The sequence below is a fragment of the Apodemus sylvaticus genome, chromosome 11, assembly GCF_947179515.1.
Source record: "Apodemus sylvaticus chromosome 11, mApoSyl1.1, whole genome shotgun sequence".
Classification (NCBI taxonomy): domain Eukaryota; kingdom Metazoa; phylum Chordata; class Mammalia; order Rodentia; family Muridae; genus Apodemus; species Apodemus sylvaticus.
Window position 1 is genome coordinate 80,720,661 of NC_067482.1, and position 26,474 is coordinate 80,747,134.

Genomic DNA, 26,474 nt, shown 5'->3' on the forward strand with positions numbered 1-26,474 from the left:
GATGCTAGAATAATGCTGGTTTTATTGATATGATATTGTAATATAAATCGAGATCAGTCATTGTGATGCCCTTAGGATTTCTCTTTCTAAGGATTGCTTTGTTTATCGGGAACCTGTATGAATGTTAGCAGTTTATTCCAATACTGATACATGTTGTTGGGGTTTTGACGCGGATTGTATTGAATCTGTAGATCACTTTTGGCAAAATATCAGTTTTCACAATGCTAAATCTGCCAATTATGATCATGGCAGGTCTTTCCATGGTCTTTGCTCTTCTTCACACACTTTCTTCTGTGTCTCCTTTTCCTTATAGAAGTCTTAACTTCCTTTGTGGGGTTTACTTTTTGGTGTTTTTGTCTTTTAAGCTGTTGAGAATGGATTTTTTTTTAACTTCTTTCTTGGCTAATTTGCTATTGTCATGTAGGAAAGCTACTGGTTTTTATCTGTTGGTTTTGTATTCCAATAATTTGCTGGAAGTGTTTATTAAGCCTAAGTGTTTTCTGGTGAAAAAAAAAAAACCCAAACCTCAATTTCCGTGCTGAGTTGTGCTTCCACGTTGTTGTGCATCCACACTTCTGCTTTGCTCAGGCTGCTTCCTCTGTGCTGCCAGCCAGGGCCTCCCGGGCCTGAAGAGAGCTCACATGCTCCCTTCATTCTTCTTCAGGTCCCTGACCATCTTATCAGAAACCTGTTACGATCGGCTGCCGATCGTCTGCCCCTCTGAGTATCTTTGATTTCAGTCTGAAGAGCTATGATGGGAGCTGAAGGAGCCATGCTGTAGCGACAATACATAAGATTGTCCCTATGCAGAGTTACTGCTCCACCCACATCCTCCACTGGGCCTGAGCTAGTGAGGGCTGGTTCCTGTCTGGTTCCTGTCTGGTTCCTGTCTTTTGGGTGTGGCTTCCCTTCCCCGACAGGGAACAGTGTTCAGCGTCTCCATCAGTCTTTGTTTTTCTCTCCTTTCACTTGGTGACTTGTGACACTCTGTGTTTGAGATACAGCCCATTTCTTCTCATTCCGACTTTCCTTCCTGAACTGAGTTTTGAGGGTAGCTGGTGTGATGGCCTTGACAGCATTTCCCAGGGGAGGAGCAGCACGTGTGAAGGCACAGTGGAGGGAAGCCACACCATATATTTCTTGTCTGCCTGACACCATCACATCTACAGAGTATGTTAGGAGATTTTTAATTATGTTACTATGTTGTGAGTTATTAAGTTACTGTTTTGCTTGTACAGGATGAACTGGTATCACTTTTAGCCCCTCTGGAAGAAAACAAACCACAGATGAGAGAATTTCCAGTAACTGAAGCTGCCAAGTTCCAGACAGAGGTCAAGCTGGAGAGGTGCCCGTGTCTCCTCCTTTCTCTACGTAACAGCCTCTCAGGCACTCTGGAGTGATTGCACTCAGCCCTGGGATCTGAAGAACTAAATAGACAGGGACACATTTCACTTCTTGTTTATGAGATAAAATTATCAGAGCAAAGCATGAGTAATTCATACACGAATTATTCAGTGCAGGCTCAAGGAGATGTGTAAAGAAGATTGATATTCTGCTTACGGATACACAGTCTCCTAATGCACAGTCTAGTCTCATGTCCCATGGGGCTAAAGCATTCCGCATTAGTTTTACTAATTTTGTAAAATACAGGCTCATGTATATTTATTCAACGCTGAGTTCATGTCTTATTTTCATTTTCATCACTGCGTTCTGATGCCCACATCTTGTGAAAGTATGTTGTTAAACACAATGGGAATTGAAAATCACTCTCTCTCTTGGGTGGCCGTCACCTGATGGCCTCTCTGAGTGATCATTGAATGTGATTACCAGAATCCTTTTAGGTCCTTTTACATTGTTTATAGTATCTTAGATTTTATGTGTAGTGAACACTGCAAGTTGGGGTACACTGTTTTTATTTGCATTAACAATCCTTCAGTGAACATAGGTAATATGTGGATGGTAACAAGAACACAGTAGGTTTGAGCTTCACACAAGAGTACACTTCGTTCCTAGATTTCACACTTGTTAGATGCATGACCTTGAGACATCGATTAGTGGCCATATCAGTTTTAATCTTGTTTTAATCTTGTCTCTATATGTTTAATTGCAAATGCCATAAAAACTTGAAGAGCTTGCACACTTAGAATATAGGTTCCAACTTCTCTTGTATTTAATGAAAAATTCTTTAAAGAATTTAAAGTCTTTTTAAAATGTTTTTATACTTCGACTAAAACAGTAGTAATGCTTCTCATTTTTCTCATTTGTGAAAAAAAGACAAGGTGTTTTAGAATGTGAAGAAAAGGGACTTGAAATTTGCCAAGACTGCAATCTAGGTAAGACCTGGATTAGGATTATTCTAGATAATCCTTTCTTTTATTAAAAAAAAAAAAAGAGCAAGAATTAAGTAAGTTAAATCATGAAAGTAGTGTTTACAAAGTGAACATATAAAATGATTTTGTATTTTTAAATTACTTATTTTTCTAGAATCCGAGTTGTTTAATGAGTTCATCATTAAGTATATCCTGCTTTCTGAAACAGTGTGACTTGAAAAAAATTAAATTTCCTTGTGGTCTTAGGATTGAACCTAGAGCTTCCCAGATTCTGGATAAGTTCTATCTCACCAAAATGCATCTCTGTCTTCTATAGTTTCTTTTATTACTATTTATGGGTATAAGTTCTGATTGGATGCTCTTCTTATGTGCAAAAAAGCTTTATTTCTTTGGGGGTTTCAGTGGAGTAGGAATGGCAGAGGAGAATGGTATTATGCTGTAATACCCAGGAGAAACATGGCTGTCTTGCTCAATTACATTCAGACACACCCTTGCAAAAATGGGAGAATGCATTCTTAAGAATTTATACTTTATAAAATGGCCATCACAATGGCTTTTATACTTATCTTGCCATTGGAAATAAGAGTAGAGTCTTGTTTCAGTTTGCTTGTCTGTTGCTGTGATAAAGCAAGTCTGACCAAAGACAACTTAGAGGAAAAAATGGGCTGATTTGGATTACACTTCTAGAGCTGAGGCCATCGCTGAGGAGGTCACAGCAGGAACTGAAGTAGAGCTATGGAGGAACACTGCTCACTGGCTCGCTCACTGGCTCACGCTCAGCCAGTAGTCTCACACAGCCCAGGCCCACTGGCCTAGGGATGGAGCCACCCACCGTGGGCTGGGCCCTCCCATGTCAATCATCAGTCAAGACAGCCTCTCACAGACATGGCCACAGGCCAATCTGATATAGGCAATTCCTCAATTGAGACTCCTTTAGAAGACTCAAGGTTGTGTCAGGTTGACAGCTGACACTCACTAGAACAAGTCTGAATAAGAGACACACTGATACACCTGAAAGAATACAAGGGATGAACATGAGCACAGTCTGTAAGTTTATAACCTAGTGAAGTTTCTTTTGGAAATCTTTACATTTTAACATATTTGTTTTATTTCCTACTGACGGGCCTTGGACCTAACACTTCTGTCTTAGTTTTTTTATTGATGTGAAGAGACAATATGACGAAGCAACTTATAGAAGAAAAGTTATTTTGGGTTTATGGTTTCAGAGAGTTAGAGTCTCTAACCACCATAGCAGAGAACAGGGGCACAAGTAGGGAGGCATGGTGTGGGAACATGAGCTGAGAGCTGACACCTGTATTCACAAGCGTGAGGCAGAAAGAACTCACTAGGGATGGCATGGGCTTTTGTAACCTCAAATCCTGCCCCAAGTGACACACCTCCTCCAACAAGGCCATGCCCCTAATCCTTCCCATACAGTTCCACCAACTGGGGAACAAGTATTCAAACATATAAGCCTATGTTGTGTGTATGTATGTGTGTGTGTGTGTGTGTATGTAAAACACTCTGCTACATCTATTACCTTACATTTCTATGAGTATAGTATTATCTTGGGAAATACCTGAAAGTTCCAATACTTACTTTTCATGCTTTAGATGATTTAAAGAAAGTTTTCTTAATAGTGAGAGAGCCCCTCCTGGCCCATTCTGAAATTTGAATGAGATAAGGATTTTATTTATGTAGTTGTCATATCAGATAGCAACTTTTCTTCCCCAATGGTGCATTTCAAGCTTATCTCTGCTATGAAGATGGTGAGGAGTAGGTAAATCATCACGGAATGGTCTTCCTATGAAATAGTTCCATGGGAGACAAAGTGAGCTATTTGCATCACACACAAGATAGAGAACATAGCTAGAACTGAGAGTCGTTATTAGCTTTTCCTAGTAAGAGCAAGTATATTGATGTCTCTTTTCTTCTGCTGGAATCTGGAAGCTGAAAAGGAGCCTTGCTCCTTGTCTTAGTCAGAGTTTCAATTGCTGCAATGAAACACCGTATCTTTAAAGCAAGTTGGGGAGGAGAGGGCTTCTTCAACTTACCCTTCCACATCTGTGTGCATCATCAAAGGAAGTCAGGACAGGAACTGACACAGGGCAGGAACCTGGGGGCAGGAACCTGGGGGCAGGAGCTGATGCAGGGGCCACAGAGGGATGCTGCTTACTGGCTTGCTTCCCATGGCTTGCTCAACCTACTTGTTTACAGAACCCAGACCTCCATTCCAGGGATGGAACCACCCACAATGGGCTTGATTGTCTCCCATCAATCACTAAAGAGAAAATGCCTTACAGCTGGATCTTGTGGAGGCATTTTCTCACTCAAGGTTCCTTCCTTTCAGATAACTCTAGTTTGCATGTAAAGTTACCGTAAGAACAGCCAGCATATTCCTCCTCTGCCTGTTATGTTTTGCAAAGCTTCAAAGGACCACTGCTATTCATTGATGCTACTTTTGGCAGGATTTATCTGAAGCTGAGCAGTTTCCATGGAAACTCCCCAGCAGTTGTGTTGTGTCCTAACAAAACAAGTTCACAGAGAGGAGAGGTGACTCAGTCATGTCTCTGACTGCTCTTCCAAAGACCTGGGTTCAACTCTCACCATTCAGGTGATGGTTCAGAATCATCTGTAATTCAAGTTCCTGGGCATCCAGTGCCCTCTTCTGGCCTCTACAAGGACCAGACATACAGTTGGAATGCAGACTTGCACAGGAGCAAAGCACTTACCTACTTAAAATAAAATTGAAAACTAGTTTAAAATAAAAAAAAAAAATACATGCCCTTAGCTCTGCTTCTCCTGCCACTAGCCCTGATGGGTCACACTGCCTGTTTTTGTTTGGCATCAATAGCCTCTCATGCTGACTCTGCTAATAATGTCATTTTCTGCCAGCCTGAGGGTATTCAGTTACAGTCTAGCTATTGAGCATGGTAGTTTACATTTAGGTATATTAAATTTTGACAGGTTTCTTTCTCTTTTGATTTGGCTGCCCTGGAACTCCATCTGTAGAGCAGGTCGGCCTCAGCATTCACAGAGATCCACCTTCCTCTGCCTCCCGAGTGCTGGGGTTAGGGGTGTGTGCCGCCGCTCCAGGTTTTCCTTGCTATTACTTTATATTGCTGATTAACAATATATTTTTTCCTTTACCTTTAGAAGCAGCTGAAAGTACTGAGTCCTATTCAACACTAAGGTATGATTTAAAGATTAACTTAAGTACAGACTAAAGAAAACTGGTGTGCGTTGGTGTTCTCTGGCTCGCAGCTGGTGGCGTGCTTGTCACCGGCTGTTTTGTAGCCATCGCAGCTTGTTTACGGAGTGTGCACACTGTCCATCACAGCCCACGTTCCTCAGCTAGGTGGCTCCCACGGAGGGGCTCAGAGCCCCACCCTTGCCGGGAGGCTGACCCCGGGAAGCAGACTGCACGCTCTCTCAGTGCCTGTTCCTGTTCTCTGCATACGCGATAGAACCAAGAAACTGCTTCATTTAATGTCAAGTCACAGAGCGCAGCCGCGTAAGCTCCCGTGCAGTGTTCCCAACAGGTCTGGTAGCGCTCTAACCATGGTCTTAAAAGTCGCACAGCTGCAGTCATAACCAAGGCCTGTTTTAACCAGTGACAGATTCAGGGCAGATCTCAAGCCTGTGGCCATCAGACCTTCAATTTGATACAGGACAAAATCATGCAAGTTCTGTAGAGGAGGTAAAGCAGGTGTGCAGGTAGCCATTGTTCAGTATTTAAATATGTCTTCTAGAATAGCCGGATCATCATTTCAGTTACTGACTCCCCACTCACTTCCCCCCAGCTACTGCTGTTACTTCCTTACATTCTTTTTCTCATCTGCTCTCCTCCTCAGTGAACACGTTTGTTCTTGCAGTTGTCTTCCTGCATGCCCTTACCTTCAGTCCTTTGCTTGTGCAGACCCCTGTGGAAAGCCCGCACAGTATCAGGACTTTAGGGACTTACTGAAAGCAGCAGGAGTGAACTCTGACCTCATGTTCTTTACACCTAAGGCCTGTGGCCTTAATTTATCATTTCTTCATCAGTGCTTAAAGATGAAGTTTGTGAGAATTTGAAATCCAAAGAAGATGAGAATGGAATTTAAAGGCAGATCAGTGGTAGTTCCTAAGAATGGAGTTACAGAGAAAGGGAATTTTCGAGGCTCAGATGTGCTTTTGGTAGCATTGATGCTTTTAGAATATTTGGAGTCCAAATCAACATGATGATGATAATGCAGGAGTTCCAGAGACGTATTTATTAAGTCTGATGTAGTCTCCTGTATTTGCAACACTTTTCCCATTTCTAAATATGTCATTTTTGTCTTTTACATTTCATAAAAAAGCACATTTGACTTTAATTGAATAATATACTCATGATTATTTGACTATAATATTAGTACAGCATTAGAACTACAAATGGATGGTTTTTAACCTGTGCATTTATTAAAGAGAAAGAAATAGTATATGTGTTTAGCTTAAAATGTATTAGAAGAGTGTTGTATTTTATAAACATTCAAGTTACAGATGCTCTTCATAAAACCAGTACAAAGACATTACTAGGTTCTCTTTGAAAATAAACAAAATATTTACAGTGAAAAATGAATTTGTTGAGCCTCAATATAGAGAAATAGATTTTCTACATAAGACAGTTTCAGTGTGCCCAACACAATTCCAGATGATGTGAGAGAGGTTTTAAAGGACAGAACTCACCCGTTTTTATACATTTTTGTTCTCAAAGGTTCTCCACCAAACCTGATGTCAGTGACCTTGAGCCCACAACAGGAAAGGATGAATATAAGATTGATACAAAGGTAAAATTCTTTGAGAAGTTGATCTTTTTGTTCTTAGTATGGCTTGTTTTAGCATTTATTCTTAAATTCAACAATAATCTACTTCTTATCCCTTTATACTGAACGCTGACAGAGAAAGCATCCTTCATATTAGAATTAGTCAGTAGGGCTGTGCTTGGGACCCTCACAAAGGGATAGTAAGTACTCTTGGACAGCAAGGCTTGAATGAAGAAGTGATAAGAGAAAAACAAAGTGATGTGAATCTTAAATTCAGCAAACTTTCCTCATGAGAAAGTAAAATTAAAATTTGGGTTAGGATTTGTGGAACAAATTCACCTTTGTGTCATTTTTTTAAATGATACTAATACAACTTTTATTAAACTCATGACTACAAAAAAAATCTAGTCACAGGCTAGAGTTTACTCAGTAGTTAAGTGTACACTCTGCTTTTACAGAGGACACAGGTTTGATTCTTAGCACCACATGGTGGCTCACAACCATCTGTAACCCCAGTTCCAGGGCATCAGGTGCATTTGACTGACTTCTACGGGCATCAGGCAGGTATATGGTGCCCAGGCATGCATGCAGTGAAATATTTATACACATGAAATGAATTTAAATATTTAATATAGTCACTTATCATAGTAATCAAGGAATTTTCTGGTGTCTCATGGTTCTAACTAGCTAGCAGAAAAGTGTAAGTTTTTATTCCTTAAATGCTTTTTATTTATTAGCATACAGAGTTTAAAAATATTTGTCATTATTGTGTGTGTGTGTGTGTGTGTGTGTGTGTGCGCTCTTGCCCATGGAGGTGAGAGAAGTGGATCCTCTGGAGCTGTAGTTAAGCAGTTGTGTGTGGGTTGTGTGACCTGCCTGGTGTGGGTGCTCAGAAGCCATGCACAGAAGCACCTTTAGAAGAACAACCAGCGCTCTTTACTGGTGAGCCATCTCTCCAGCCCTTACTAGAAAAGTAAGTGTATCATAAAAATATAAGTATTATTGGCGGCCTAGTGATGAAGGTGTCAGCTGGATTCATGCATTCCACCATGGGCTGTTGGTTAATGAGTCCCGAGTGCCATACGTGTGGTAGGAAGTCCTGCTACTGAGCCAGCCACACTGTCAGCACTGGAGACGACTCTTCACCTGTGACGCTTCGGAAACAGAGATGTTGTGTATTTGTGTGTGCAGTTTGAATTTGTCTTCTCATAAAGATGTCACCATGTTATAGCAACACATGCAGCCATGTCCAATGAGCAACTTAGCAGTTGTGGTGTGTTCTGAGAGTCAGTACTTTTCACCAAAGAATGAAATGCAAGATGAGCAGCAGGATCTACGGTACTCCCTCTGGAAAATACCAGTCAGCATTTTCAGGTATCCCTTCCAATCAAGCCACTTGGTAGCACTCTCAGAAAGTTTGACTGGCATTAACATTTACTGCTTCCCCCCTCTCCCCTGGGCCCTTTTATTGTGCTGCTTGAGCCTAGATCCAAATGAGTGTGATTAGTGCTCTACCACATACTGAAAGTCCCTCCATACTGAAAGTCAGATGTTAACAGAACACTTCCAACTTTGAAACTCAGGAACCCTCAGGATTATATTCCTCCTAACATCCCAAAAGAATCTATATGTAAAGATTTAGCAGCTGTGAATACCATGGTTGGCATGGAACTGATTAATGCATGTCAGGACTGAGTCCAATTTTCCAAAATTTGAACAGTATCTGAAAAGTATTTGAGGGCTTATAAATCCGATGTCTGAATAGTGATAGATTTATGATTTTATTAGCTTTTCCATACATTTTATATGTTATGCTAAGAAAAAGCTAGGCAGCAAGCGCTCTATCTGATGATACAGAATTAGGAAAATCGGGATGATTCTAAAATAAGGTTTTACATTTCTAAAATCATACTGGTATTTTAAAATACATAAATTGGCAGACCCCGATTCCCCCTATCTCTTTCATTCTCTTCTCTCCAGACTTAATCATAGACCTGCTGGAGCAGGTCCCCTCCTTCTATCCTATCTCCATTCCCTGGGGGCTCTACCTCTTGGTACAGACCCAAGGTCCCTCTAACTCAGCCCCATCTCCATGCCTTTATATCACCCACTAACAGAGCAACACTCTGCTGGAGATCCCATGGCCATCACACTTGCCTAGGATCCAGGGTGAGCAACAGCAACCAGTGACCCAAACGTCCAACCACAAAAATGAGACCAGATATCTACACCAAGACACACCTCAAATATCAAAGCTCCAGATGCCTAGATCTCAGAACAAAGCCACACCGTGAGCAATCAAGATAATATGCCTCCTCCACCACCAGGCAGTGACACAGACAGATATACTAAAGAAAGGCACACATAAAGGCAGGCCCATTAGATTGACATCTGACTTCGCAGTGGAGACTCTGAAAGCCAGAAGAGCCTGGATAGATGTTTTACAAACTCAGAGAGACCACAGATGCACAGAATAATCAAAAGGAATGACTAGTTCTAAACCAGTAAATCAAAGGAGAAGGAAAAAAAAAACTCACATACAAAAATAAGCAGGAATCAATAAATAATGTTCATTAATAACTTTTGATATTAGTGGTCTCAGTGCCCCCCTCCCAAATGAACACGGACTAACAGATTAAATTTAGAAATCAGGATTCACATTTCTGCTGCATCTAAGAAACATACCTCACCAACAAGGATAGATATCAACACAGGGTAAAAGACAGCAAAAGGTCTTTCAAGCAAATGGACCCAAGAAGCAAGCAGATGTCATCATTTTAATATGTGACATGCTAGACTTCAAATCAAGACCAGTCTCAAGAAGGAAACTTGCATACTCATCAAAGAAAAAATTCACCAAGAGAATGTTACAATTACAAATGTTTATAATCCAAACACATGGCCACCTGAGTTTGTAAAAGAAGCACTACTATAACTAAAATCACACAGTGATAGTTGGTGACTTCAGTACACAATGGACAGGTCATTCAGACAAAAGCCAAGCTGAACTAAATGACATCATAAACCAAATGTCCTAGTGGATCTTCTCAGAACATTTACCCAAACACAAAAGACAAACTTACTCCAAAATTTACCACATACTCAGACACAAAGTAAGTCTTAATAGATAGAAGAATATTGAAATAACAGCCTGCATCCTGTCTGACCACCATGGGTTAGAGCTAGACATCAACAGCAATGGGAAACTTGCAAACTCAGAGAAACTGATTAACTCTCTTCTGAATGAAAAACAGGTCAAGATAGAAATAAATAAGGAAATTAAAAAACCTTTTATAACTTAATGAAATGAAGGCAGTTCTGAGAGTCAAGTTTATAACAGTAAGTATGTATACATACATACATACACACACACACACACACACACACACATACACACATATATGGAAAGATCTCATGCTAGTAATTTCATGGCACACCTGAAAACTCTAGAACAGTAAGAAGAAATAACACCCAAAAAAGAAGATTGGAAGAAATAACAAAACTTGATCTGAAATCAATTAAAAAATATAAAATGAAGTAAAAAAAAAAGTGCAAAGAACAAATCAAAGAAAAAATTGCTTCTTTGAGAAAATCAACAAGATTGACAGACCCTTTGCCAAATTAATCAAAAAGACATAGGGCCCAGAAAGAAGATCTAGATGTAAAGGGTACATTATAACAGTGAGGAAATTCAGATCATCAATAAGGGTATACTTTTAAAATGTATATTTTCTTCACCATACTAGAAAAAAACAAATGGATTAATTTCTTCATATATAGAACCTATTGCCTTAGTTACTTTTCTTTTACTGTGAAAGTCACCATAACCAAGACAACTTATAAAAGAAAGCTAGCTAGAAAGAAAGAAAAAAAAGAAAGAAAGAAAGAAAACTATGGTTAGAGTTTCATAGGGCTAGTCTATCATTACCACATTGGGGAGCACAGCAGCAGGCAGGCAGGCATGGTGCTAGAGTAGTCACTGAGCGCTTACATCCTGACCCACAAGTTGGAGGCAGAGAGAGAGAGAGAGAGACTAGGCCTCACATGGTCTTTTGAAGCCTCAAAAGGCCGCCCCTAGAGACACATCCCCTCCAACAAGACCATACCTCCTAATCCTTCCCAAAAACAATCGCACAACTTAGGGACCAAATATTTAAATGTATGAGCCTATTGAGTCCAAAAGTTAAGTCAAAGTAACTTAAACAGATCCATAACCTGCAGTGAAAATCTCCTAGTCAAAAAGGCCCATGGATGGATTCAATGCAGAATTCTCCCAAACCTTTAAATAAAAAAGAATTACAACCAATACTCCTCAAATTATTCTGAAAAATAGAAACTAAAAGAATATTTCCTAATTCTTTTTGTGAAGCTACTATGATCTTAATATCAAAACCATACAAGCACGTAACAAAAAAAATTACAGAACAGTTTTCCTCATGAACATAAATGCAGAATTTCTCAATAAAATCTGCACCAAGATCAACAATAACTGGGATCTCATGAAACTGAAAATCTTCTATATGGCAAAGGACGCCATCATTCAAGGAACAGGCTACATAGAATGAGAAGAATTTTTACCAATTAGTCCACCGGAAATCACAGATACTTATATCATAACAGTAGCAAAATTACAGTTATGAAGTAGCAATGAAAATAAATTTATGGTTTTGGGGGGTCACCTTAACATAAGGAACTGTATTAAAGGGTCATATCTTTAGGATGGATGGTTGAGAATCACTGATGTAAAATATATAAAGAACTCAAAAAACTGGATGCCAAGAAAACAATCCACTTTCACGGGGAGTATAGATAGAAACAGAACTCTCAAATGGCTGAGCAACACTTAAATGTTCAACATCCTTAGCCATCAGGGAAATGCAAATCAAAATTACTTTGAAATTTTATTTTATGCCTGTCAAAATGGCCAGGATCAATAAAACAAAAGACAGTGCATACTGGTGAGAATGTGGGGTAAAGGGAATTGTTTCTCCATGCTGGTGGGAGTGTAAACTTGTACAACCACTGTGGAAAGCAATGTAGCAGTTCCTCAGAGAACTAGAAATCAATCTATCTTAAGATCCAGCTATGCCTCTCCTGGGTATATGCCCAAAGGGCTCTACATCCTGCTACAGAGACACTGCTCAATCACCATAGCTAGGAAATAGAAACGCCTAGATCTCCCTTAACCAATAATGAATGGATAATAAAAAATGTGGTACATTATTCAGCTCTTAAAAATAGGATCATGAAATTTTCAGGTGAATGGATGGAACTAGAAAAAAATCATTTTGAGTGAAGTAACCCAGATACAAAAAGACAAATATTGCGTGTTTTCGCTTATATGTAGATGTTAGCTCTTAATCTTTTGATATGTGTGCTATAATCCAAATAACCACAGAGACTAGTAAAGGGCTGGGAGAGAAGAGATCCTCCCTTGGAAGGAAGTGTTATGGAGAGAGAAAAGTGAAACTCGAATAGGAGAATTAAATAGGGAGAGGAAAGGGAAGGGAAGCAGATGAGGGAATGTTAGGAAGAACAACTTACACTAATGGCCTTTTGAAAACTCATACGGAGACGTGCTGCTGTAGAAGCTCCTGAAATATATACATACATGAGAGGAATATAAATGGGATCACCAAGTGATAGGGGAAGACAATGCCCCAACTAAACATTTTATGCTACCATAAAAGTCTACAATGCCAGGACTGGTTATATCTTGTTGAATCACTGACCAAGGTGGCCCCATAGATTCCTCCAAATATCACAGGCTATTGCCAAGGCTGTCGTTTGTGTTCTATGAGCTGGCAGTAAGGCTCTGTTGCTTAAGACAACGCTTATGTCATCAGATGCAGAGAGATCACGCTGGTGAGGCTTTGCCCCTACTGACAAGCGTTCATAGCACTGGAAGGCACTCTGTACATAACCAGAGAAGAGAAGTGGCATCACTGCCACCCAGCAACAAACCCTGAAACCTACGGCAGCAGCCTGCCTGCAAGGCAGCACTACAATACTGACCAACCACGATGAAATTGAATTTAAGACACACTATAAGATGGGACCCTTGTCTGTCATTGCTTCGGTGGCCAAAAACCTTAGTTAGACTGGATAGGCCATGGGCCTAGGGGAAAAAAACAAATACAATGGTTCTTCTAAAGGAACATAGTAAAACAACAATACCCATAGATCAGTGCCTTGTTTAATTAACCCATATCAGAAATGTTTTCTCTTGCAGTAGATGGGAATTAACACAGAGACCCACAACTAAACAAATGTGCAAAGTGAGAGAGACTTCAGAGTACTCTGTCCTAAACGGGATGTTTTCATCAAACCCCTCCCTTCGAGGCTCAGGGATCGATGAGAAAGAGGAGGCAGAAAGACTGTAAGACCCAGCACTGATGGATGAGTCCAAGGAAACAGTGTCTTCCATACGCAACAGCAGTGATGCACAGTGAACTCACAGAGACTAAGGCAGCACACCCAGGGCCTGCACAGGTCCAAGCCAGACGGGGCTCCAGTGCTGGGAGAGAGGAGGAGACACGGGTCCCACTCCAACCAAGAAGATACTTGCAGTTGATACACAATTGCAAAAGAAAAATTAGTTTTCTCCAATGAAGTGTCACTGGGTTAAGTCAGTCACACTCCAGGGAAGGCCCCAGGCCCAGGGGGTTGTTGGCCAACACAAGATGAACTCAGTATTTTGTGAGTTTTTTGGTGTGGCATCTTTTATCTTATTGGTCTTTTGCCTGTTTATTTTGGTGTGTGTGTGTGTGTGTGTGTGTGTGTGTGTCTTTTGAGTTTGGGGTTTTTTTTGAGAGAGAGAGAGAGAAAATATAAAGTTGGATAGGTAGGAAAGATCTGGGAGGAGTTGGAGAAGGGTAAAATAGGATCAAGATAGATTGTATAAGATTTTTAATTAAAAAACAATGAAGCCGGGCGGTGGTGCCGCACACCTGTAATCCCAGCACTCTGGGAGGCAGAGGCAGGCGGATTTCTAAGTTCGAGGCCAGCCTGGTCTACAGAGTGAGTTCCAGGACAGCCAGGGCTACACAGAGAAACCCTGTCTCCAAAAAACCAAAAACCAAAATCCAAAAAAATCCAAAAAAACAAAAAAACAAAACAAAACAAAAAACAAACAAACAAAAAAAAAACAATGAAATGCCTAAATCTACAATTCACAAAAATAAAAATTATTTCATTTGAACCTTTCATTAAAGGTTTGTTTGCAGACCCAGGTTTGTACTTTCTGCTTCTGCCTTTTTATCTGTTCCCTCCTAACCTTTCTCCTCTTCTTTCTATGTTGGGAGAATCAAACTCAGGGTCTTGAATTTGCCTAACAAGACCCTCCCATTGCCTCACAAGATAGACCCAGTGAGAATTCTTTATTTCTATACATTAAATGAGAAAATAAAATTTAAGTTTCTATGTTCTTTTAAAAATATACATTTTCATTGAATTCTTTTAATTTACCTTTTGCTGATAATTATGTGCCTGTGATGGATACAATCCAATTAAGAAAATCACAATGTGGGTGTTTTTCTAAAATGAGTTACCTGTTACCAAAGAATCATATGGAAAGATGGATTTGTAAGTAGTGGATACAAAATTACCTCTGGGAAATGACTACTTAGTTTTTACAATACCCCCAGAAGTGGGGCAATCGGAAACCTCTGTTGACTTTACCACCAATGCTATTTGTACATAAAGAACCTGATCCAAACCCAGCCCAGGTCCTGGGCCACTCAGCTGTGTGCCTGCGGCTGTGACTCTCAGGGTTGTTAGGACTCCTGTGATCTCTACAACCACCTCCAAAGTAGTTTTCTTCTCTACTGAGAAGGATCTGGCATGTTTCAGATACTCGATAAGTCAGGGTTCTTGGGCCTGTGTTCTCAGTGAGACTGGTCATACTTCTTGAAGCCGCATCAGCTGGGAACACTTAGAAACCATCACACTTGCAGGCTCTTGAAACATCAGGATTCTCTTCTAACATTAATTTGGTTTTGTACACAAGGCTTCATCATTTTGGAAGTAAACAATCTTAGTTCACCTACTACTCAATTACTAATTTTCAGAGGCTAAATGTCAGTGAACATCGGTATTTAAAGAATGGTGAGATAAATGTTCTTGTAGTATTTATTTAAAGTTACCTAACGCACACCAAGTGAGGATCAGTCTAGTAAGAGATAGTGTTACGTCTTCTGGGTCATGGATTCTTCTGGAAGGACTAAGATAAATGAGGGATTTTTTTACATTTATTTATTGTATGTGTGAGAGCATTCCCATGCCTCAGCATCCCGTGAAGATCGGATCAGAGACCATCCTGGGGGAGTTGTTCGTCTCTTTCCACCATGCGGATCCTCGCGGACCCTGGGGCTGGACCCGGCTTCGGTGGAATCCCCTTCACTCACCCAGAGGCGTCCCACCAGCCCTAGTTTTACTTGTTAATTTTGCTTGTATGATTCTTGTGTAACGAAATGTATATTATGAAAAACCAAATGGTATACATTAAATCTTTTCGTTTGCTTGTTCCTGCCCTATGATTTCTAAGGACAAGAATGGGTTAGAGAAACATCTCCTGGCATCCAGAGCATGCCTGCATCAAGCCAAGAAGACGAGCCCTCCACCTTCACAACTCCAAGAATCACAACTCCAAGAAAGAGCTCAGGAACCAGAGATGGTCACGGCTTCTGATGAGGAAAATACGTCTGGACTTTCAAAATCTGCTCTGGGGCACATGCTTGGGGGAAAGTTAACGGAACGAGAAAAACCCAAGGGTAAAGAAACTGTACAATGTGTCATAAACAAGCCAACCCAGAAGGGTGGTGAGATCTATGAAGGTGTCAACACTACTGTTTACCACAAGGAAGAGCGACCACCTGATGTCTCAGGAAAAACTCGCCTGGCATCAGCCCCCGCTAACCTGGCCTACAATCTGCTTGATTGTGGTGACACAGATGTGAGTGCTGCGCTGGTCTCTGTAGCACTGCGGACCTCTCCCAAACAGGAGGAAAGTGGCCTTGGAAATGCCTTCTCATCTCCCTCTTCCTCTCAGGTCCTGGAATACAGTGCCCAGTCACCTACTAAGTTTCCCTTAATGAGAAATAAATTAGAGTGTGAGAGTAACACGTCTGAATTGGAAGAATCTTTTCACAAAAGAAAGGAGAAATCTTCTAAAACTATTGACAGTAGAAAGGTAAAAGGTAAATGCCCAGAAGTACGCGTGGGCGAAAAGCAGGAAGGCCTCGAGCTCAAGGGCCAGCTGCAAAAACCGACGAAACCAAAACGCGCCGACTGGCAGCTGGATATGGGACACATGCTGAAGTCCAGCGATGCGAGCAGGCCAAGGAACGCCAAGGAAAGGAGTCACGTGAGCGAAATCAAAAGTTGGGGTGATTCTACCCATCTTGTAAGCGACGTGTACAAGAAAAGTAAAGGCACACAGGACTTGTCCCTGAAGCCACTGCCCTGCAAAGGTCATTGTGAAGCCCCGGCACGCACCGTGGGAACCGCCAGTGATGCGCCCCCTGGTGGCCGGACAAGAGCTTTCGAGGATGAAGAACTGCAAGACAGGCTGTCCGACAGTGAGTTCCGGATATTGGAGGAAGAGATCCTGGCCTGGGAGAAAGTCCACCTTGAAAACGAGGTAGTTACTCTTTTGCTGACATGAGTTATGTGCTTGTTGTCTGTTAGTGTTGCCTTTCCACTAATCAAATTGAGTTATGTATGCATGAGATTGTGTAGCCGTGTAGACTACTCTATTTCCTAAGCAAAGGAACTTCATGCAGCGGCATCCGCTGCTGAAACCACCCTGGATATGTCATCTGAGATCCTAGGAGAAAGGACTGAAGTCAGCACCTGGCATTTTGTAGACATTTAGGAAGTAACTGCTCTTAACATGCCTTCTTCTCCAGACTTGAGACACTGTGTGGTCTTTATGTAGTGAAGAGATAATCCCATTGCAGGTCTAATACTTGCATGCTGGTCTTTTCTGCTTTTTTAGATTTATTTTTATTCTAAGTGTGTGTTTTTCCTGCATGCATGTCTGTAACTGGAGTCAGAGAAGGTTGTGAGCCAACACACGGGCACCAGGAATCGAACCCGGGTCCTCTGGAAGAACAGCCATTGTTCTAAACCACGGAACCATCCCTCCAGGCCCTCTCAGTGTTTTTCTTATACTTTCACAGTAGTCAACCACGTCCCATCAGTAATTTCCCACTATATATCTAGACTGTCGAAACTCCTGTTTACCAAAACGAAGGCCCTACCATCCCATGCCTGGGTTCACCAAGATGTGATCATGGCAAGTATGGAGTATTACGGCCAAAGCAGGGTCATGGGAAGCATTCTGGGTATTTTCTGGGTGTGGCTGCACAGGATAGTAACCCCAGCATTTGGTAGGGATGAGGCCGGTGTGCACGTGATGCTGACACCAACCCTGTAAGTCGTGTTGGAAGTCAGCCTGAGTGACACAGGAACTATACACATAAATTCTTATTTAAAGTATTTTTATAGACATTTAATTTCAGTGCAAATACAAATCAAAGGCAGACATCCTAAAGTGGTTTGCAGACTAATTATGGGTATCGATTTTTTTGCAGAGTATCTCTGAGAATCTGCTAAACAAGTGCGAGGGGCTTATATCTGACGCCGCAGATCGACAGGGGCCGTATCTAGAAATGGAACAGGTAGCAGCAGGTAAGGGCAAGCCTTCCTGAAAGGCACTGGGACTCAGTCACCGACTGAGTGGTAGACATGTGCCCTACAGCCAAAGAAAGGAGCCAACTAAATGCAAGGCAAAGGAACGGACAAGAAAAGTGGAGCCTGGCTGTCTGTCCTCCCAGGACAAGAGGGGAGCGCCTCTGAATGTTCCATGTCAAGATATTCTGAGACCTGAGGAAGGACAGGACTTGGAAATGGGGGGGGGGAGGAGAGGAGGAGGAAAGGAGGGGCCAGTAGGGCGGTGTGGATGAAGAGCATGCTCTCCCCAGCAAAGGGCGGGGAATGGAACACTTCTTCAAAGTCAAAGACAAGGGCTTAGAAACGTGGGGGAAGAGGGAAACCGCTTCTGGTTTCATGAAGGCTCACGGTTTCTCATTCCTCCTTCCTCGCCAGTGAGACCCCCCCCTAGAGACGCACAGTGCCAGCTACAGGTGTGTTACATTTTGAATCATAAATACATTTAAATGTGTCTGGTCAGCCACCTGGGTATAGAGTTTAGCGTTGTGGAAAGTATTATTTTTCCATTATTTAAAAGGAAAAGTAAGCCACTGAGCCATTATTTAAAAGTTTTAAAGTAGGGAAAGTTGAAATCATCATGGAGAAATCAGAAAATAAAAAACAAACCACAGACTTTTCAAAATCTTATCTCAGAGTCCATAACACCTTTGGCAATCATAATGCGAATTGTCTGACACGGGGCAACTAGAGGCCAGAGTCCAAAATGGAAAGGTGAACTCTTTGTTAGACTCTGGGAGAACAAGGCGGGAGCCAGCCAGAGCGCACACTTGCTGACCAGCAAGGTGGGGTTGTGTGTCAGTCTGCCCGGTTCTTCTCTGACACCCAGTCTTAACTGTAGCTACTGCATACACTCCATGGAATAGCCACTTCAGCGTCCTTCATGGGTGCTGGGAAGCCTGGGTGTGCGAGTCCTGGGAAGCCACACAAAGTGCACTCTCCACTTACGCTTGGGACTCGCTTTGTACATTGCCGTCAGCCTTCTCTAAAAGCGGGGCAAGCAAGCTGTGCATCTAAAATGCTTTGAATATAAAGATATCGGGTTGGGTTTTGTTGTTGTTTATGCGTGTGTGTGTGTGTGTGTGTGTGTGTGTGTGTGTGTGTGTGTACTGAACACCACTATTCCAGGTGTCTAGATTTTTATATTTGTTTCATAAAAATTGGTCCTCTACTGTACACTGCTGATGTCTTAACTTCTGGGAGTTCAGGCCTGCACCACTCGGCATGCACTGTTGTCTTCTGAGACTTAACCTCCTGTCCTCTACCCACTGGTCCCTCACCTTCACCTCACAGCAGATTTGCCATGACTTATCTCTGTGAAATGGCCACCTAGCACTCTAAAACATGAGTTTTACACCAGTGGCAAACACATGTAAGGATTTCAAAATCAGACTTCTCCCTGACTGTGTGTAGCCTTCCTGGCCCTTCCCTGTTGCCCGGGATTTCTGACCAGCTGCGCTGTCCACCTAGACCCTGTCCTCAGACAAGCACGTGTCTGCTGCTCTTAGGCCTGCCTCGCCCTTGGCTGCTGTCTGCACAGTTTATTTATCAGGTAAATTCTAGCTCAAGCAACGCGGTAAAGCTGTGTCTGTCCTGAGAACTCAGTGCCTGTAGATCATGTGGGTCTGCAGAAGAAGCCAGGCACAGTGGCACACACCTTTAATCCCAGCACTCGGGAGGCAGAGACACACTGATCTCTGTGAGTTTGAGGCCAGCCTGGTCCACATAGTAAATTCCAGGACAGCCAGGGCTACCCAGAGAAACCCTGTCCCAAAAATTAAAAAAGAAAGAAAGAATCCATGGAACAGAAAGTAAAACAAATGCATGTGTGTGCACTTGCATGTGGTGTGTGCGTGGCCATATGCACATGTGTGTGGAGGCCATGCCTCATTCCCCACCTCATCTTCTTTTTGTCTCTAATGAGCTACATATCTTGTATGCACATGTATGTATGTGCATGTGCTGGCCACACAGGAATGTGCCCTAACACATATGTGGAGGTCAGAGGACTTATGTCAGTTGACTCTCTGTGTCATATGAGTCTCGGGATCACCTGACCAGGGTGCCTTGACCACTGAGCCATCTCCCTGCCCCCACCTAACCCCCCATTGATCTATCGAGACCTTGTCCCGCACTGAGCCTGCAGTTGGTCAGTTACCTCCCCTGGCTGGCCAGCGGGCTCCCCCAGGGACCTGTGCCTTTCTCCACTCACTGTGCTACACTTGCAGATGTGTGCAGTTACACTCAGCTTTTAAGTGGGTGCCAGGATTTGAACTCAGGTCCTTATGCTTGCTTGTCAGGAACCTTACTGAGCTATCTTCTCTGGACTTGAATGTTAGTAAATAACTTGACTTCTCTTGTTGGAGAGAGAGTAGACTTGCTGATAAAATATAAGGGGGCGAGTAGGAAGGACATCAGGTTATCAGTGTAGTCGTCACCACTGAGGACCTGGCTGCAGCAAAGAAAGGAATTTGTCACAAAATGAATAAAAATGCTTCTAGTAAGAGGAAGAGGGTATTACATATAAATTCACAAACAAATCCTATTAATTCTGGGCTCAGTGATTAATAACAAGGGTTGTGTAAAATATAATAATATGAGTCCAAAAAAAATGATGTGTTTGTGTGTATCTCCTTCTTTCCTGTCTTAACTTTTTGCTTCTAGGGATCTTGCCAACAGAGTCAAGTCTGGGTTTGTAGAATCATCCCAACACCGAGGTGTCTGGAGACCACTTTTCATCCACTGTCTGAATGACTGTCCTTAGGTTTGGGCTATTCAGGGTTCCTCAGGGAAGGATTTATCAAACCCAATAATGTGAAAAGTGTGTGTGTGTGTGTGTGTGTGTGTGTGTGTGTGTGTATGTGTCTGTGTGCATGTACATGTGTGTGAGTGTGTGTTTGTGTGTGTGCATGTGTATGTGTATATATGTGTCTCTCTCCCTTTGCATGTGTAGAGCAGCTTGTTTATAACCATATGTTTTTTTAATGAAGGAGCCACCTGCATATAAACCTTGATTTAAAATTTTAATTTGGAAATTGAAAAGAACCATTATCCCTTTAGAGTTTTATTCTTTTCATCTACTTTAAAGTGCTGTTCTTTATAACCTCTAAGAGTGTAGTTATTTAAGAGAACTATATGTGCGTTTCAGCAGATGTGGACTCTGAGGGGACATCACAGCTGGACCAAAAGACTCTTGACAGCAGTGAAAATACTCAGCTGTCGGTATGTCAATTTTAATGCACAACCCTGTGCTGTATTTGCTTTGTGTTAATAATGTTCCATACTCCCAAACAGTGCTTGCATAATAAGCTTTTCAGCAGAAATTTTATATTGTGTTTGACGTGTAATGTCTTAAACATCTTAACTAGCAATAAAACAGTGTGTTCTTGGAAGCTCTAGTCAGTCAGTTTGTTGCTTGGGAGCAGACATTTTTCTGCGTCTTCTTCCTGCTTCCGTGTGGCACTTCCTGTCAGGATGAGGGGAGGTCTGAGCCATACACTGGTGTACTGAGCTTGTGTGTGCCGGGCAGGCATGACCACTGCTGGAGAATCATTTCCTGTGGCCTGAGATTGTTGTGCCACACCTGCAATGGCTAGTGGGAAATTCTAAGAAGTGATGCTGTCTCTTGGTGTCTAATTGCCTTCAGCTTCTGTGCTGAAAGAGTTAACAGGCTTAAGAATAAGCTCATCCCTGCGGAGACAGCCCTTAGCTGTAGTTAGAGAAGCAGTCACTTTCTGTGTTGCTCAGTGTCAGTGTCGTGATTTGATATGTGCTACTTGTAGCCCTACCTGTCTTAACTCACTCTGCAGACCAGGCTAGAAGGGCTCACAAAGACCCGCCCACCTCGGGAGCTGGGGTGAAAGGGATGTGACACCATGGCTGGCGAATAACTAAGCCTGTCCTTAGACAGTTTCACCCATGGTCACTGTTGGGGTCTGAGACTCACCACACAAACTATTCAGACACTGATCTCAGTCAAACAGGGATAGTTTATTGAATGTCTCATCCTAGGACTGATCTATCAGAAACACAAACCAGACTCGGGAGCTGGCTGCAACACTGAGCTAAGATCCTATAGGGCTTTTAAGGCTAAAATGCACAAACATGCAGGTTATTCTACCAATCATGATTTAGGGATAGCGGACTTCCTTAAAAACTTGTCTTTGTTGTATACTTATCCTGCTCCCATTAATTCGGGTATTCAGCTAGGGCAGGGGGCTTGCCTTGTCTAACATTCATTGTTTTAACTTGCCAACCAGGATGTCAGTTTCCTACATACATGTCTCTTTTTGACAAGCAGATTCCCAGTGAGGTCTTGGGAACTTAAACTTTGCTCCCCACTACTCAAAATGGAAGTCTTATTCTAAATAGTTTCGTGTATTGGTTGGTGCAGGTCTCTCTCATGTGGAAGTCTATCCCAGGGGCAGCTTACAGAAGCAAAAACCATAAAAGCTCATCACACCTGCAGAAAGTGCTGCCTGGTGGTTGATTGTGTCGAACCTATTGTGGCTAACTATGCAAAGGAGTTCTAATCGACTTCTACTGTAATTGGTTTCCAAGGACCCCAAAGCACAGAACATGCTAGTAACAGCATATGAGAAAGGTTCCTTAGTAGTACACGAAATGGCAGGCTAGACAGGTAACAGTTAGCTAGGCCTTCACAGTCACAATGCATACTGACCCCTCTCACCCCAGCCCTCTCCCATCTCCCTAGCACCCACCCACCTCCAGTCCCACAATCTCTCTATTCCTTTTGTTTTGTTTTTTACCAGCAGTGTCTGTGTAGTCAGGTTTTCAGAGCATATGTAGGATCCCAGTGGTTTCAGCTGTGGGCACACAACTGAAGACAACCATTTCCCTTTCCTCAGGATCTCTCAACAGCCGATAGTTAGCAGTAAATGTAGGAACTCGAGCCCCTCCCCTTCCTGATTGATTATTGCCAGGCCAGTCCTGCATGAACCCAATGCAGGTGGCTGCATCTGTTAACGGTTGCCTTGGCTGTGTTGAGTCGAGGATGGCTTTTCTCAGCTCTTCGCCCTGTCTTTCTGTCTTACACCTTCCATCCCTTCTTTCTCAGTGTTCCCCGAGACTTAGCGGGGGCGGTAGTGGTGCTATGAATGCCTTGTTTACGGCTGTGCAGTCAACAGTCACTTTCAGCATCTTGGGAAACCTTGAGTAAACTTTGCTTTTGCCACTGTTTGTTGTGAGGGGAGGTTCTTCTGGCTAAGACTGAGAGTGGCTTTTGTGTATGAGTATGAGCTGAGGTATTTAGAAAGTGGCTAATGCTGTCACTATTGTCTTTTGTGAGTGCTCGCATATATTCAGCCTTAACGCTCAAAGCCCATATAGATGTCACAGTGTGTTGCTATGTAATTTAAATTAAAACTTAGCAATTAGTTTTTGTGATTGCTGTTAGTGCTTTGACTCTTGGCAGTGTAAAGCTTTGGGTTTTGCTCTAATAATTTCACTCTGCTCAATTATTTACCAGATTCACTAGCATGGCTTGCTTTTTGAGGCCTAAGAGATCAAATATTTTTATGTAAGGACAAATTTGTAATATTAAAAATAAACAATTCAACTTTGGTAAATTAACACACAGCAAATTTAATAATAATTTAATACATAATTGTTTTGCTTAAACAACAGTGACTAACATAACTTTTCCGGTTCATGGTTTTATTCTTGTGTTGGTTAAGTACATTATTTTTCTTTTTTAAAAATTTACTGCCCAGTGATTTCTGACATCTAAACGTATATTAAGAAATTTAAATGTAAAATATATATTTACGTTTTACTATTTTTCTCATCTATATCCTGTGATCCCTGAAGGATGCAGACCTCTCAAAGATGTGCCCCCAAACACAGAACACACCTGCAGACCGAACCTCGCCGATCCATCCCCTGTCTGAGGAGGAGAGTGAGCAGATCCACCCCCCATCTCTACATCTGAAAAAAATGTCTGACGACCTCGAAATACACAAGAAACATGACAAAGAATGTGCACCCGGACATCCAGAAGTTCCTTCAGTGAAAGTACATGGAAGACAGTCTCTCACTGGAGATGCTACAGGGAACGTCAGAGAGCCAAACAAGAGCAGCTCTGGGCTGCAGCACACAGCTGGGGATGTGCTGGAAAACATTCGTCCTGGGGAAGAAGCACTTCCGGATAACCTTAGGAGAAGAACTCACCTCAAGGTAATTACCTGTAACTTAACAGAGACCCTGTCTGCTGTGAGTTCAAGGTGTGTCTGGTTTGCCTGTCTGAAGTGATGTGGATATCTCCCAAACTTGATAAAAATGATACAGGGAAAATGTCTGCCCCTCTCCTTCATGCTCTTGGTCTGGGCATGAGCTTAGCAGCCATATGCATTTGCCAAGTAATGAAATCAAACACTGAACACATTTTGCACACAAATACGAGGATTCTTGTGTTTCAGAAAACCGAGACTAGCAAGTCCCTGTAAATGTCAGAACTGATGTGTAAGGAAGTAACTAGCGTGCTTGATATTGGCGTGCTAAACGTAGGAACTGGAAATTAGGCGTTGGACAGAGCCCAAGACTGATAAACCAAAAGGGCTGTCTTACAGACTTCAAAGAAATGAATCATATGGCTGAAATTATCCATTACACTGCACAGAGCCTGCGGAGCTGGCTCAGCAGTTAGGAGAACTTGCTGCTCTTTCTGATTTGATCACAGGTTTGATCCCCAGCTCCCACATAACAGCTCCTAACCATCTGTAACTGCAGTTCCTGGGGATCTGAGGCCTCCCTCTGGTCTGCTTCAGTGCCAGGCATGTGGTGCACAGACACACGTGCAACCAATTAATACATTTAATAATAATGTGTGATCACAGTATTTCTGCAACTAAAGACATTGATACAATAATGTAAGCAATTCAGGGCTTGCCCGACTGTTGCAGTGACCACAAGTATAAAACCTGGAGCCTGAATCCTAAAATGTCAGGAGTTTCCCGCCCCGTGACAGGATATCAGTCTGTGTAAACTAAGAAAGACAGCAAGACAAGCTGAAATTAGTAACAAGATAGGCATTTTTAAAGTAGATTCTAGGCTGGGCTTGGTGATGCACGCTTTTAACCCCAGCACTGTAGAACTGTGTGTATCTCTGTGAGTTCAAGGCCAGCCAGGGCTGCACAGTGAGCCCCCGTCTCAATGAAACCGAAAGAAAACAGAAAGAAAGAAGTTTCACACTCAAAAAGAGGTCCTGATAATCTGGCTTTCAAAATCGATTTTATTCTTATTTTTACTGACTAAAAGCCTTCATATAGGTACATGCCTCTAATTCCAGCACATGGGAGGCAGAGGTAGACAGATCTGTCCAAGTTCAAGGCTAGCCTGATCTATATTTCAACTTCCAAGGTAGCCAGGACTACCTAGAAAGACCCTGTCTCAGACAACCCAAACAAAAGGCTTCTCTGTACAGTGGGATTATCTACAGTTAAAACTGTGTCAGGGTAGAGGAGGTTTCTACTGTGTAAATAAAAGCTGAGAAAAATGTTTTCAGAATGACTTTTCAGTAATGAACTCCAGTCTTTCTTTCCAGTAGCATATGGCCTAGAAAGTCAGAGTACGGTATGGACTGTCAGCCTTCGATAGATGTGCTTTCATTGACTTAAGGGGAAATTACTCAATAGGAACAAGCAATAAACGAGAAGAAATGAAAATGTCTCTAAGTTTGACAAAGAACTCCCGTTCAAATCAGCACAGTCACTGTGCTTTGGTGTGTGCAAGCTTGGCATTCCCAGTCAGACCTCTGGAAGACGCAATTCCCTCGCAGTAAGATTTGGCAGTGGGTATATGTGCTTCCACAGAGTTTAACATTGATTGACAAACTATCCTCGTTAAAACATCCCATACAGTATGTTCTTTGGTAAAGCTAGTTTCAGAGCAAATGATTTTATATCATTCAAGAACATTCATCATCTGTCAAAAGGTATATTTAATCCAGATTCCCAAAAATCTAGAGAAATATTGAAAAAAAAATAAGTGTAGATTGAGACCTCCCATTTCCTAAGAAAACATGAAATTATTTTGCAAATTCACTGTATGCTTATGGCTCCAGGGATTGTCCTGCCTGCCCCAGAGAGGGGGGAGGGAAAACAGACAGAGACAAGATGGGGCCGGGCAGACACCAGACGCCTGTGTGCTTACTCTGTGCAGCCGAGCGAGGAAGCAGTCTCCCGAGTAAGCGGGGGTCACTGCCATTGCACTCAGATTAGCAGGAAGGCGCGCTGGTGGTGTGCAGCTGAATCAGAGGCAGGCACAGGCTGTAGGGGAGCAGTCTGCAGTCCGTCAGATGGGGTGACAGCTGTGGTGACATTTTATGCGCAGTGTGCACATTCATACTCAGATTCCTTCAGAGCCTGTCCCAGGAAGCTTTGCCACTCCCATGGGGCTAAGGCATGGAAGTCCTGGATATGGCTGTGCCGGTGTCCATAGTACACAGTGTCAACAACATGCATCCACTGAGATTTCATTAGCTCAGGACTTCCTCCACCCCTCACACAGATTCACACGTCTTTAATTCAGCTGACTATCTTCGTGGAGTTGTTGGGTCATTTACCTGACAGAGCATTGTGGGATTGCATCCTGTCTTGCGGCATTGTGAAAT

General features: G+C 42.3%; 1 protein-coding gene across 1 annotated transcript in view; it reads left to right on the top strand.

Annotated features, from left to right (window-relative positions):
• The window catches only part of LOC127696778 (ankyrin repeat domain-containing protein 26-like), a 101,833-nt gene that overhangs the window by 44,733 nt on the left and 30,626 nt on the right, over positions 1-26,474 (top strand). The window contains 8 exon segments of the mRNA XM_052199712.1: positions 1,239-1,345; positions 2,275-2,333; positions 5,487-5,523; positions 7,066-7,138; positions 15,660-16,754; positions 17,710-17,806; positions 20,997-21,067; positions 23,675-24,040. Coding sequence (XP_052055672.1) covers positions 1,239-1,345; positions 2,275-2,333; positions 5,487-5,523; positions 7,066-7,138; positions 15,660-16,754; positions 17,710-17,806; positions 20,997-21,067; positions 23,675-24,040 — 1,905 coding nt within the window.